At 36.8% G+C, this 15,365-nt stretch overlaps 1 protein-coding gene across 1 annotated transcript; it reads right to left on the reverse strand.

Moving 5' to 3' along the window:
* Positions 1–5,407: 5,407 nt before the first annotated feature.
* LOC105702615 lies at positions 5,408–10,815 on the reverse strand. The gene is made up of 5 exons (XM_012430308.1): positions 10,653–10,815; positions 9,405–9,741; positions 7,695–8,346; positions 7,051–7,326; positions 5,408–6,136 (listed from the first exon to the last, which is right to left on the reverse strand). Exons 1-5 carry the CDS (start codon positions 10,669–10,671, stop codon positions 5,954–5,956), a joined length of 1,467 nt encoding a protein of 488 aa, XP_012285731.1. The 5' UTR covers positions 10,672–10,815; the 3' UTR covers positions 5,408–5,953.
* Positions 10,816–15,365: the final 4,550 nt, after the last annotated feature.

Consider the following 15,365-nt stretch of genomic DNA (forward strand, 5'->3'; position numbering starts at 1 on the left):
TACTCTGTCGAGCCTAAAATCGTAATAAAACACGTCACGTACCTACCGGCCGATCGTCGCTCGTATAATTACAGCAAAAAGAAAGCGATTTCCGAATTGAAAAAGCAAGTCCTTCCACGCTAAAAAAATCAAACTCACCATTTTTCGCAAACTGACAAATCCGCTCTTCTTTGAAATTAATATCAATTTTCCATGCAGTTACTTTATCCGTTAAAATAATTATCTGACAATTAAAAGTGGATAACATCTTAAAGCACTGACAACCAAGAAATACAGACGCGTTTTAAAATATGGATCCGTTCCAACGATTGTTTTTTACGCAATTGCGAAATGAATCTTTAACTGAGCCTTGCGGCTCAGTTAAAGATTCAATCCCGTCGATTATTATAACGTGCTAGGAGAACAGATTTGCCAATTAATACTCGTGAAAACCGAAAGCCTTACAATTCCCTTAATACTTTTGTGAAAGAAGTGAAAGGGAAACAAAGCAAACAAAAAAAAAACCGATCCTCTCGCTTACAGTTCGATAGGTAGTCATATTGCGCCACTGTTTCATACAAAGAGAATGAAGAGCGCGAAAGCCACCTTTTTGTTTTCTCATTCGGTAAAACCGTTATTATAATCAGATCGGTATGAGAGATCCACATTTTACAATCGCATTTATCACTCAAAATTGTAACACTATAAACTATCACACGAGTGCCCATGAGTGTGAATTTATCTACAAATTTTTTATATCAAGAGCAAAAATTCTCAAGTTTCAACAATGCATATTAGAACGCATTTTAACAGGTTGACTGTCGAAACAAATGACGAGTGTACTATGGCAAGGCGGTTGCCGGTGGCCCCCACGGCAGTCAAAGTGTTAAAATGCATTTTAAAGCAAATTTTAGAATACATTTTAGAACGCATGGTCAACGTTGATTGTTGTCACGGAACGCGTATATTTGTTAATCGTTAATGGTTTACATCGAACACATTGTATACGAAACCATGCCTTTGTAAAAATATTTACCCGTTTGAAAATAGTAAAGAAAGCCAAAGTTTCATTAAAAAGTATTTTCCGATGTTTCATTAGAACTTACTTGTCAATAGATGAATTCTTTGCACGGTCGATGTTGATCTCATGGACTGCTGACTGGAACTGCCAGGAAAAGCTTCCGTACCCTTCTTATCAACGTCACGTTCGAATTAGGAAAAAAGGAACAGGCACGAGCATTATTTGGGGGCGCGTTTCTACGCGTTTGACTCACTGAAATACATAGTAAACCAGAGATGAGCGGGGAGATTTTTTATGCCATTGTTCAAAAGTAAGGCACGACTCACTGGCGCCCTCTTCGCCCCTGTAAAAGTTGGAACTGCTTTCAAAGGGGCGAAATATTCGTGACCGGTAAAACAGTACGGCATGAATGATTCGCCATCTCGTGGTCAAGATATGAACCGCTTTCAAAAGGGCGAAAACTTATACCGTCGATAAAAGAGTATGGTCCGAAAGAAGTGCCACCTACCGAGCAGAAGGTAAACTGGTTTCACAGGGGCGAGACCGTCCTTTATCGGCAAGGATATACGAATGTAAAGCATTGCAGAGATGAGTTGGGAGGTTGCTCACGAGCTGGGTCGCGCGATCGCATCGTGCGCTGTCCTCTAGTTTTTTACATGAGCTTACACCGTTTTTGACCCCCAAGGGCGGCGCAACGAATTTCTGGTAGGGGCTCGCGCTCTCGCGATGGCGGTGCCATCTGCCAGTCGTCGCTAGCGGCTCACGTACTCGTGACGGTAATACCATGCGGCAGTTGACGGTGGTAGCTTACCTACGCTTACCAACACTGCTCGCATTTGATGGTAAGGGAAGAACACTCGTGCCGCCCTTTTTGATTTTACCCTTCACTTACCTCATTTATTTCATCCGCAAATGATGCAGGCAAAATTTACAACGTGGGTGCTCGAGAGTTAAGTTACACTGTAGATACAATTTTTATAAGCTCGGAAATTAATAAAAAAATGATGAATGTTCCGTAGGGAACACATAAAACCTAGATGGAAGGAGATACCCAACAACATAGTTCGACGTAGTCGGTATGACGTCAGGTGTAACGTACGTGTCGCAAGTTGAAATTCTAAAGGAAGGGAAGAGTGGGTACGGGTTTTCACGCAAATTTCTTTCCTCATGTTTTACAGTTCATAGTAATCGCACAAAATACATTGCAGTCACGTAATATTTGATTATGTGTTCGGCTTTTCATTATTTGTTTCACTGTCCCTAAGGTGATTTTAATAATTAATGTGAAATTAATTAAAATCGTAAAGTTAGATAACAGTATCAATCATTCTTATCGTTAGTATTATTATTTAGTTGCCCATGTTGCTACCGTTATCTTATTCATTGCAAAAATTTTAATTATAATCGTCATTTTGAGATTGAGCTCGGAAGTTAAAAATCTCTGGTTCAAGTATTTGTCCCTTACATTAGTAACTTTACTGCAAAACATTTGTCCTGAAATATTCCGGCTCACGGTAAAACAATGGTAATTAACGAAACTTTAAGAACATCGTTAAACACCGAGCACGTGAGTCATGAACGATGTGATCGCACCAGTCGGGGAAAGATAAAAAAAGATGAAAAGAACTTTATAGTACATTGTTGCCACGAAGTCGGCGTGATGCGGGCTTTAGGGCACGCGTCGGTGTCACGTGCTGAACTCACATGCAGCGAGTCTGTGTGAGTGCGATCGCTCCTAGAAATCTTCGCGCGTCCCAACCAGCCAAGCGCCAAGCTACGGGTCGAGGCGTTGAGTATGTGTGCCTTTAGCGCTCAACTCACAACGAGTAAGCGTGAGAGTCGAATGCTGCGAAAAATCCTCCCGAGGCTTACCTAGCCGCGGATATAAGCTGAGTCATTTCGCGTATGATTTTTACATTTCCCGACATTAGATAGACCGGGGTCTTCTTTCTTTAATTGTAAAAGTTGCAAGAAACATACTGCGCGCGCACAGAAGTCTTGATACACGAAATATAAGCGACGGGGTGAATGGTTCAAATCATGAGATAATTTTTTCTCGTGAATACATTTTTTTATTTCGAATGAATTTGGTGCATTTCTTCTAATCTTTCTTTGTATTCTTGCAAAATAGAGCTATCACAACAATATGCTACGATATATGCCACATTTGCATCGCAAGAAATTTCGTCAGAGCTTAGAGCCTGCGTCCACAATGCATAGACAAGAAATATTTATAGACTAGCGACTCCTCTACCCTCTCCCCCAAATTACTCCAGTAGTTACCGGAGCAAATCATTCTAGCGCTAGTGAGTCTCGTCATTTAGCGCAGGTTATTCAAAACCTTTTATTTTTCTAAATTACCTTGTTTTTTACTTAAATTTGTTGTAGCTTTCTGGAATGACTCGAAAATCACAACAAATTTATAGAAGAACTCTGACATAAATGAAACATATGTAAAGGAAAATAATTGTTTATTTAACAAACTTAACATTTCATAACACTTAGGAATTTGTCCGCAACGCAGCAAGAGTTTCTAGTTTGATTTCAAGTCGTCTTGCCTAACTTCAACTTCCGTAAGCAGGAGTGTACACGAGCTGACTTCCAAATTTGAAGCGCTTGTCGGAGAGTACAAATTCTTGCGCACAGTCGTTTCCGAAACCAACGAAGTAATTATATTATTTTTCCCCACTCCTGAAATCTCGCTCCTTATTGTATATAACTCTGTAGCGTCTCGCTCGAACTAAACGCGCAGGGCGCGTTTCTCGCATCACAACGCTCACAACGGTACGAGTTTCTCGTTAAAAAATGTATTTGGCTCGGAACTCGTAGCATTGCGTGATGCGAGAAATGTTTCGAGCCAAGTTTCTTGATTCCTAATGTACACGTCTAATTTAATGTAACAATAAATGAAAATAAACTCTTTATTGAAATTCCCAGTATAACGTAACAAGTGGAAGAAACAAGGATTAACCTATTATACGTTAATACTTATTTTTTATATTTGGTTAAAAATACTGCAAATGATGCAGATCGATAAGGAAGAACAATATGTTCAATACAATGATTGAACCAACGAAAAATACATAATTCACAGTGTTAAAATGTTCACTTAAACATAACATATAAAAAGAACACGGTTTAACATATAATAATATGTTAATATCATAGTAAACCCTGTTTTAGAAATTTTCTGACAATACTGATACGACATGTAAGTTCTTTAACTGTTTTCTTATTCTTAAGCAAGAATCATAGCATCAGTCGCGCATAGTTTAAACTTATTTCTTAACAGCTATAAACAAGCTTGAATACACTTTATCGTATAACTAAAACGTAACATACATTTTATAATAAAACTAAACAAATAAATTTCTGAATACTGTTTAATCACTAACAGTCTTTACGCAAACAAACGTAAGTCGTTGTAAAAATTTAATGAGTTGGTATGTGTGGCAAGGTTGTTCGTTCAAAGTTAACACACATTTGTAAAATTAGAATTTCCTTGCGATTAGCATATGTTAAACAGGATCGAAGATATTTTCGGATAATCGTGCCACAATTCAACATAGAAATAACACTGAAGTTAAACCAATTTTCAAACTAGTAGAATACTAGTTTACTAATAGCAACGTTGGTTTCAGATGATTAAACAAAAAAAGAACGCAGTAAACCCAGGTCACGATAATTAATTCTAATAATAACTTTGTTCGATAGATTTCATCTCTCATTAACGGGTACATAATGTAAAACATGAATAAGTCTCAAGCATTTACTTGTCAAGTACTAATATCAAGAGATTCGATTTGGCAATTTAATTTTTGAACGTTCTCTCACTCGACATTAACAAATAAAATGCGCGTGGCAGTCGAAGTGTTAATACTGCAAATGGATTAGTGCAGATATTAATAAATCCAGAAAAAACGAAGCAGAACTCTCGAACACCTTCGTTTGTAAATCAATCGAAAAGCGTCACTCTGGGCGATAAACGAAGTTTCATATTTCCAATAGAGGTGATCTTATTGAAACTTCGTTTGTCGCCCAGGTATTTTGCTCTCATGTTTTCAATCAGTGCTCGCAGAGATGTACGCTTCAAACTGACAACAGTCGAATGCCAAAGGAAAAGTACATCTCAATTTCCCTACCAGCGGCTCCTTTTTTTGTTACATTTGGAACGTTCAGGCTTAATACTATTTTCCACTCCATGGATGTTTAGTATTACGAAATCTACTAAACCAATCTTATTCTTGTTCCGTGTCCAGCGATTCGCTCTAATTAAAACGAATTTCAGGACATACTAAACCCTGAACATGATCTACGAGTACATCTATTTCGAATAATTATTATTCTTCTCCTAGATCTTTGTGAAAGGACTTCAACACGAAAGGACCAACAGGAGTAAGAATAAGTAGTCGCTTGAACAAGTATAAGAATAAGTACGAAAATTTGCTCAGTATACTGCTAAACTCGTAAGTTGACTACGTACCAAGAAGGCATCTCTGGCGAATATAATGGCGAAACTATTGTTTATCGATTTATCTAACTCAGCCCGAAGCCTGCTGACAAGGGATATAACCTTGCACGTTAATGGATGTTTTCTTCCATTTTGGAATACATGTACGCGTAAGCCAAGGCATTACAATGATCGTCAAAGGTAATTATTTGTATCAAATTAAGTCAAAATTACGCAATATAAATTTTTTTTCCATTTTTTTTTTAAATATTGTATTCCACACCAAGTTTAAGATTTATAATCCGTTAAGTGCACATGTATCCATCAAACTTTCGAAATAGTTTCCCTCGGTAACAGAGTGTCTTATTCCGCTAATTTTTATGAAAAATAATCTTCTGTACCCTGTACTACGATTATTGGGCCATCGTATTCGTTGAAACGGTTTTCAAGCACGCATAGAGAACAAGAACTATAATTATACCGTAGAGTAGGATTTGAGAGATTCAAAGTGCTATGTTCTGCAACTCCTTCGTGAACGGTAACTTTTCGTATTCCTTCCTTCTTCGGCAGAAATTCATTAACTCTTTATATAGGATAGAGTTTTTATCTGCCAGTCTTCGCAGCACATTATGTTCTATACTATTCCATGCATTTAAATGTGTGCAATTTAGAATACTCGAATGTTCCTATAAAAGAAAGAATTAGGTTTTAGAATACAACTATTAACGAAAACACTTGAAAATATAATTTTACTTGATGACAAGTTTAATTAACTAATGGCATTAGTTATTTAACAAATTAAATAGACTAACTATATTACAAAGGAAAATTACTGTTCTTCCGAGTAATCGCCCATTTTACAAATTGATGGTGCTCAATATTTTTAATACAATCTTAATCCGGTAATACGACAAGCAGAGCATGTTTTTTTAATGCAATCAAATTTTGTTCAATTGTCTCGACTGAAAATCTGCAACTTTTAAAGAAATGTTTCACGACTCACTAAGAGATTAACCCTATTTTACAAAATTTATTTCCTTTTGAAGAGACACTTATTTATGTAGGAAGCATTTTCCAATTTGAAGATAGTGGAAATTTGTGTGAATAGTCAATTTTTCGAATAGGAGTTAGTCATATCGGATCCACTATTCTTTCAAATTAAACATTTCAATTTGCAATCGAGCATGTACTAAGAAAGGATTTGTACGGTGTTAACGGCTCAGTGAGTAGAATTCCTTAAAAAATTCTAGATTTTCAAACAAGAAATTTGGAAAAAATACTATTAAGAAAACGAGCGTTGCTTGTACAGCATCACTATTATAAATACTATATTTTTCTCCGTGTGTTCCCTGCTTTTTCGCCCTCGAAACCGTGCAACTTTTATATGAAGCCGTTTCTGATTAAACTTTTAGTTCGTAAAATATTCTAATTAATTATTTAAGGTGGGACACCCTGTACAACATAACAACAATGCGTATTATCCGACGGCCTGAAGAAGATATATTGCGCAAATTTGTACAAATGTATTATACCGATAATGTATAACATGTCTATAAAATTATCATGATGTCATGACAATAAAATTATCTAATATACTGACGTTTAGGATTGCTCCTTTTGGATCAATTGTTACAGCTTTCAGGTAGTATTCAGCTGCTTGATTCATGTCACGATCCATATATTCGTAACATTCCGCTATATGAAGCAATAACTTCTGTTTTAAAACGTTATCATCTTCTTCGCACTTGTCCAACATTTTGCATAAGTCCTCTCGGGGATTGTAATTCTTGTTCAATTTTCGCATGCAACTCATATATGACCAATACGATGCACTATTTCCCCGTTCGCCAGCTAGTTTGTAATAATCAAGGGCTTCCTAAAACAGTATATTTACACGATAAACAAAGCGGCAGTCTATTAATTATTGTTACTTTTATAATGAAGTTTGTACATTATAAAAATGCAGTTCATACAGATAAAAGGATGGTACAAGTATTATTAAGGGGAAATGGTACAGCATTTTCTCTGTGTTTTCATTCATAGAAGAATTGGAGAAGCGGGAAACCTTCGTACCCAAAAATGTTTATACAGGTTGTTCTTTGCAATAATAAGAAAAAGATTTAAAATGCCAACTAACATCTCCGATCTACTTTCCGAAACGGGTCCATTTCGTAAGAAGATTATTTACACCTATCACCGTCCTGTAAGAAACTTCGCTTCAAAAGGAAGATATAATTACCACACCTTTGATTTTTTGCAACATAAGTCCAAATACATCCCCATGTAGTGCAAATACGTCACATTTTCGGGATTTTCTCGGCCTGCCAAATTCAAACACTGTTTGGCTTCAGTGCTCATCCTCAGGCGTATAAATCCGAGGGCTAGTCGTAGCTGTACTTTGAAACTTTTCTGCTCTAAATTAAAAATTTGTGTATAAATGGAACGTGCTTCGAACTGTTGCTTCGATTCAGCTTTTGATTGTGCATAGTAAATGCCCATAGTGGGGCACTGCGAGAGCGAAAAGGCTTTGCCAAAAGCCTCCATTTCTTCATTAGACGGAAACGTCCGATATAAGTTGAATCGCCTCAGACGCCTCAAGGTTTTGCCCAGAAAAAAATACCAATGAGCATTCTTATTATCTTTTTCAATAGCCCGTTTAACTAATTCCAGGGTTTTTTGTCCGGTATTAATCCGGAACAATGACCAGGCAATTGCCTGGCATCCGTACAAACTACCAAGTTCCTTGTCGGTCAAATTTAAAACATTATGAACGTAGGTTTCTTTTAATGCGATTTGTGCCTCTTTAAATTGTTTCGCTCCATAAAGGACGTGGCCTTTTGTTGAAAAGATGATATGCCGCAGGACGTTCAATAAATATTTTTGATCATCTGGTATACTGAAACATGCAACAATGTACAATCGTAAAAAATCTTGTCTGAATGCTGACTAGGGCAACACAAAGTTACGAAACGAAGTCTGCGTATACAATTCAATGACATTTTCATGCATTTAAGGTGAAGTGAAATTCCTCTCAGACCAATTGATTGAAATAAGGACTTTTTTGAAGGGTATTGGACCCGACTGTCCAAAACTTCGACACATGACTCGTGAGCGTCTAAAACTTGTTCTGACACTTTTAAAATTTGGATTTTCAAATAACATTTTTTTACTTAGTCTTGACCAGAACCAAAAATGCACCGAGCTGCCAATTTCGAACAGCAAACAATTATTAATGGCTGTGATATGACAAACGATAGCGTCAGAACACTTGTACAATAATTTAGAACATTCTAGTAATCGATAAACTCGCATTTCAAAGAGATGAAGGCGAAAAAGTGTCGTACGAGCTTCTGTGCTAAGACGAAGGTAACGCGAAGTTTCAGAGAAAATCTAATTGGCATTAAATATACAGATGGCGCTGGGTGGCACTATGCAGATAGTTGGGACATAAAAATCATGAAATCAGGGATTTTCCTGACTTTTACTGCGATTTCATTATAATCATTGTTTGAAAACGACGGGAAGTATACTATTCGGTACAATATTCAATTTAGTACGACACAAGACTCAAAATAAATATTAACATCGGTAATATAGATAGTCAGAAATTTCTTTACCGGCTTCGATTCAATTTCTGGACGGGTTTCACTTCACCTTAAACTTTCTTACGTTTCGTTTCACGTATAGATTACTTTCAAATGTACCTGAAAAAATTACATTAGAACTTGAACTCAATAGACACGATAGCGTGTTAAATCGGTTCATGTCTTTCATACCGAAAGTGTTTTTTGATGTAATTATATATAAAAACAATCGTCAGTCTCATTATCTAGAAACGCACGAAATAAAACAAGAAGCTGAACTAAGAAAAATTCGTTCCATGAGTCATTGGCATATTGTAAGCTAACTATAAAATGTAAGATAAAATAACATGGATCTATTGTTAAACATTACCTTCCTAGTAAAAGTTTAAAAACGTCTTCTGCTTTCTGTATTTCTTCTAGGGCATCGTCAATTTTCTTCTTATTGTCATATACGTTAGCTTTTAGTAGCATCATCATTATTCCCATTATCTCGGAAAGGATTTCCTCCCTATCCGTATCCTCCCATTCGAATACATTGTCTGTCAGTAATTTCTCCATACCCCACGTGTAAGGACAACTTGTCATGGAGAGTTTCTTTTGTATGTCAGATTTTAAATCTTCTTCTTGTATATCCGTGCTCCCAGATTCATTCCGAGTACATTTGACATTCTCAGAGTCCTTCTGAGAAGAGTCAGTATTCTTCATCGCTAAACAAAAGAAAATCATGCGTTTTTACATGGGTAACCCAGATAGACAAAGTGATGCAAAATTTCGCTCAATTTGCCTCATAAAAGATTATGAAAGAAGTCATGAGGGTGTCGCTTATGAGTCCTTTTATTTAGAAGTCGTATATGCAGTACACAATAACGAACCAAAAATACTTAAATATAAAACAAGGTTAAGTGCATGCAATATCTCAACGTTCATCCGCATATGTAAAGCTAAATTTATCTCAGACTTTGCTAATAAACAATTGCACCGTCTGTTGTTCATATTTGAGTCTTGGCATGATGGAAACGGGAACATGGAGCAACGTCATATTTAGTTCACATTTGTAGCATTAACTTCATACAATGTCCATGAATTAACGTCAGAGAATGATGTTATAACTCTTGTTAACTTTTCCATAAATTTTAAGTCATAAATGCCGGTTATGGCATATCTGGCATATGACTGGAGTATGCGGTAAATATATTGCTACAACCATTTATGACAAATTTACTGCAAATGTTTGTTCAAATTTATTGTGTAATATGCGTACATATAGTGCAAACATTGCAAGCAGCAAATGGTCTGCAAATTGTTTGTAAATTGATTTTCCTCCATCATATGATCATGAATTTCTGTCTGGGTAGAAGAAAATCATGTGTCCGTTTCTATCATCTCCGTAATATACAGCAAAATGTAATAAAAGTTTAGGAATTGCAGCGAATCGTTTCTACAAAAAGATTTCTCGCGTATGATTTTATTTTTAGCTGGTTACTTAAGGTTCTCCCCTTAAATTTCAGATATAAAAGAAAACGATCAATTTACATGTTTAATTTAGAATAAAGAGGACGAATTGTGATGGGTAAATTAACAAATTGAGTCAACACCATGTAATGTATTTTCATCGTACCAATTTTTACTGCTTCCATCTTTTCTCTACAATGCTCGGCGAAATCTAAAGTTGTGCCACCCAAGAAAACTGAACCAGGCCCTGAAAATAAAAATCAACAGAAATGAAATCCTTCGATTGGTTATGGTAGCAACATCGTCATGTAAATACACTTTATCGGATATTGTAAGCAGTATTGCAGAACCAGACCCTGAAGGAAGAAGGATCGAGCCTTCATTCGCTTCGTCGATTCTCCTACGAGATGCGTCGCAACCTTCGCTATATATCAGAGCCATTTGAATATAATCAAGTTCAACCATTTACTTTTAACAAATTATCAGGGAATTATTATTGAATTCTCTACGTTACTAACTTTTAGAGCATTAGTTGTGACATTACTTCAAAATTTACGTGTAAAATCGCGTAAAAACGGGTCAAAACGCATAAAATCGCGTAAAAATGCGAAAGAAATGCGTAAAAACGTGTAAAAACGACAGCATTTTTAAATGACTTTATAGCTCGTCATCACAAGCAGCCAATTGTCATGAGTTTAATTAACTCGAGCTCGTCACATAATTACTCACCGAGATCGGATGTACTTATCCTAATATGCTCCATTTAATCTTCCCTCAATTGTATTATCGTTTTAAGCATACTAGTAAGATAGAGTATCGTCAACAAGAAAGTATTGTCGACTGCAATCGCAGTTCATGAAATTAAATTTCGTGTCAGATATCAATTTCCTTTGCCAACGAGTAAATGCGAAATCGATACCGTTAGATACGAATCGTATGAAGTTCGAATGATATTCGAGAATAATATTTGGTCCGCCGATAACAATGCGGTTTCTTTTTATTGCTCGGAATAAGAAACAAGCGCAGTATATAGCTCAATACCCTGGCCGACGGAAAATAGTTCTAGAAAAACAAGAAAAAGAAATTCTTGGGTCGAGCAGATACTTTATCGGCTACAATAAAATAAGACGAAACATTGATCGAATGAAATTAAAACGACTATATTCAATGTCCTTAAGATCAGCTTCACTAAATTTGACTCGTTATCATTACGTTATCCTCCCTTTCCCCCTTGTATGCGACGTTCTACCGGTGATGCCACGGAGACTCGAAGGTCGTCGAAAACCGCCCTTCTAGAACGTTCGACCGCAAGCTCGAACGTCAAGCAACGTCAGAGAGACCCCACTTCGACCGGGGTGATGCAACGGGGACCCTTCGCCTTTGCAGCCGCAGCGTTCCTCCCCGTCGGTTCCAGGAATCTGCCAGCAGCGTTCCGACGTCCGCGAGACGATTCCAGAAATTTCGTCGGCCCCTTTTAGAGTCCTTCCAGAACCTCGATCGCGCGAGCATAATGAAACATTTTTCGGCCAACTTTTGATATTAAGACTTTGGATGGATATTTCGATGTGTATCCGAAGACCGACGTGGTACTCTTAGCGGAGATTTTTGAAAACTTTAGACGCAAATGTTCATCCACGTACAAATTGGACGCGTTGCATTATTTCAGGGCACCTGGCCTTGTCTTCGATGCTATGCTAAAGTGTACGGGTGTTGAACTTCAACTTCTCGATAACGAAGAGATGTTATTGTTTGCCGAAAGAGGGGTTCGCGTTGGCGTGATCCAGTGGCTCCAACCGATACACCAAAGAGACTAATAGAGATATGGGGTCCGATTTCGATTCGAACAAGTCGACTCGTATCTGACGTATTACGACGTGAATAATTTTTCCTGGATGTGCTAATCTACTGCAATGTTTCTCTTGCTTTGTAATTTAGATAGATTTCCTAATGATGGGATATGAACAGCTTGGATATTAAATATAGGATGAAAATAAGTAAACCTGTTAAATTTCACCAATGCTTTTGAAGGCGCATTCCTGTTCCCTCTGGACCACTTCACCCCATCCAGCAGGGATGAGGAATCAGGACATTCGTAAGACGAAACTCTTGGAGACTCGTCGCGTCCGACGCCGATCCCTTCACCGAACTACCGCATACTTTGTTAAAATAAAGTATGAATATTACCGATATTAACACTCAATGGACTCTACTTTAAAAATATTCCCTACACTTTTTTATTTATTTACAGGAATTACTATTTACATTTTTGTCAAGTGGTAATGTACGTTTAGTTCAACGTACTGTCTAATTAATTGGAAATTAACATAACATTTTACTCAACTTTAAATTAGAAAACAATTATTATAGAACATCTACCGAAATAGAAACTTGCGACCATACGTATGTATGTGTTACTACACGTGGTTTTATTATAAGAATCGAGCCAAGATTATTATACAGATGTCTCCAAGGCGATGCTCATCATACTGATTGTGAGTTTGAGGTATCATAGTAAATAACGTAACCGTATATTTTCAAGTTGCGTTACTGTGTGGTGATAACTTAGGTTTGCATAGCATTTTAGGATTAGTTGAATCTTTGTCAGCTAATTTTTACTGTCGAATGTGTGAAATTAGAAAAGAGTTTCTACAAGTTGTATGCGAAGAAGATCCGCAAGAATGATAGATAGTAACGAAAGCGATTTACAAGGCAGTGTTTCTGAAACCGGTATTAAAGAGCGGTGCATGTGGCACAATTTAAAAGGATTCCACGTTACAACAAATGTAGCGCTCGATATCATGCATGATATTTCGGAAGGCGTAGCAAAGTATACCGTGTCTAAAATTATTAATTATCTCCTGTTTCATTTACATGCATTTAGTCTCGAAATACTAAATTTCAGAATAAAAAATTTTAATTACGATGTTTTAAAAAAACCAAACAAACTTCCGATTATTTCTTCGGACAAATGTTCGAAAGTAATAATCGTTATGTTTGCTTCAGAAATTACTTGTTTTGTCCGATACTTTGGCGTAATGGTCGGTGAATTTGTACCTAGAGGTCATAGGGTGTGGGGATTATATTTAAAATGAAGGAAAATAGTTGAAATTCTGCATTCTACTAAGATCTACAAATCGGGGATTTTATTATTAAAGAGAATGAAATAAAAGTGTCAGTCTATGTCGAAAAGAATGAAAATTTACAAAATTTGCAAAATTGCGTAATTTCAAACCTTAATTTTTTTTGTAGCTTTTAAACTTCGCGTTGCATGATAAAAAATTAATAAACGTTGGGAAGCTAACGTTTTGCTACATCATTTAAAAAGAGAGAATTTTAAGAAATTTAACAAGTCGTTTAAATAGAACATGTCTATTACCAAAATATACGCGGCCGAACGACGTAACAATAATACGTTGAACTCACTAATGGTCGTACATCTCATTGCAGTACAGAAATGATGCCTTTGTGGCAATATTTCATATTACCCTACGAGGAATCGTATATATTCAAAAATTGAATGAAAGTGTCAGTCTATGTCGAAGAAAATGGAATTTAAAAAAAATGNTACCGAGCAGAAGGTAAACTGGTTTCACAGGGGCGAGACCGTCCTTTATCGGCAAGGATATACGAATGTAAAGCATTGCAGAGATGAGTTGGGAGATTGCAAACGGGCAGGGTCGCGCGATCGCATCGTGTGCTGCCCTCTGGTTTTGTATGTGAGCTTTCACCGTTTTTGCCCCCAAGGGCGGCGCAACGAATTTCTGGTAGGGGCTCACGCACTCGCGATGGCGGTGCCACCTACCAGTCGCCGCTGGCGGCTCACGTACTCGTGACGGTAATACCATGCGGCAGTTGACGGTGGTAGCTTACCTACGCTTACCATCACTGCTCGCATTTGATGGTAAGGGAAGAACACTCGTGGCGCCCTTTTCGATTTTACCCTTCACTTACCTCATTTATTTCGAACCCGGCCGACCGAGGTTGGCAGAGAGACAGAAAAATAAACGAGATAAAATAAAATTAAATAGAAAACCAGAATTGTGGTACTGGGCCCATACTATTGGGCCGAAAGCCATCACACGAAAACAAACAAACCTCATTTATTTCAGCCGCAAATGACACAGACAAAATTACAACGTGGGTGCTCGAGAGTTAAGTTACACTGTAGATACAATTTTGATAAGCTCGGAAATTAATAAAAAAATGATGAATGTTCCGTTGGGAACCCATAAAACCTAGATGGAAGGAGATACCCAATAACATAGTTCGATGTAGTCGGTATGACGTTAGGTGTAACGTATGTACAGGTCGAAGCGTTGAGTATGTGTGCGTCGGCGCCACGCTCTCAGCGAGTATGCGTGAGAGCCGGTATTCCATTTGGTTTTATTTCTTGACAATGGAACAAATTTATTTTATTGGTAGTTAAACAAATTTTGAACTATCAATAAATAAACATCGTTTATGACATTAATTTCATGTCAAACATTTTCAAACTTCTCACCATTAGGAAGCATTCGTTTCGTAAATTAGTATTCGATTTTTTAAAAAACTTTGCCAAATACATTTTTATTTCCGACTTCAATTACAAAAATAGCTCGACAATGGAAATCAATTATCTTTGCCAAATACAATAGTACTTTCATACTATTAAAACTCTAATCAGTTATTTTTCCCAAATGTCATAGTATATTTTGCCCCCATATAATACAAGTACATCCATTCCGAAAAATTTGTTTTGCCTCGGAATAATGTCTGGGAAAATGTTCAGTGTTCTACTTCATATAATAAAATAAAAAAATATATATAAACTAAATCTAACCATATAAATAAAATTAGAAACTCAATTTGAAAACAACATTTTATTTGGCGAGCACTGGAA

This window comes from Orussus abietinus, unplaced genomic scaffold, assembly GCF_000612105.2.
Source record: "Orussus abietinus isolate OABI.00-Male unplaced genomic scaffold, Oabi_2.0 scaffold714, whole genome shotgun sequence".
NCBI classification, from domain to species: Eukaryota; Metazoa; Arthropoda; class Insecta; order Hymenoptera; family Orussidae; genus Orussus; species Orussus abietinus.

What these genes read in the sequence shown, in the direction of transcription:
- LOC105702615 (XM_012430308.1), bottom strand. An exon ending in TTTAAACTTTTACTAGGAAG is followed by an intron (nt 8,347 to 9,404) that starts GTAATGTTTAAC and finishes TGCATGTTTCAG; the next exon opens with TATACCAGATGATCAAAAAT. An exon ending in TATGTTGCAAAAAATCAAAG is followed by an intron (nt 7,327 to 7,694) that starts GTGTGGTAATTA and finishes ATACTGTTTTAG; the next exon opens with GAAGCCCTTGATTATTACAA.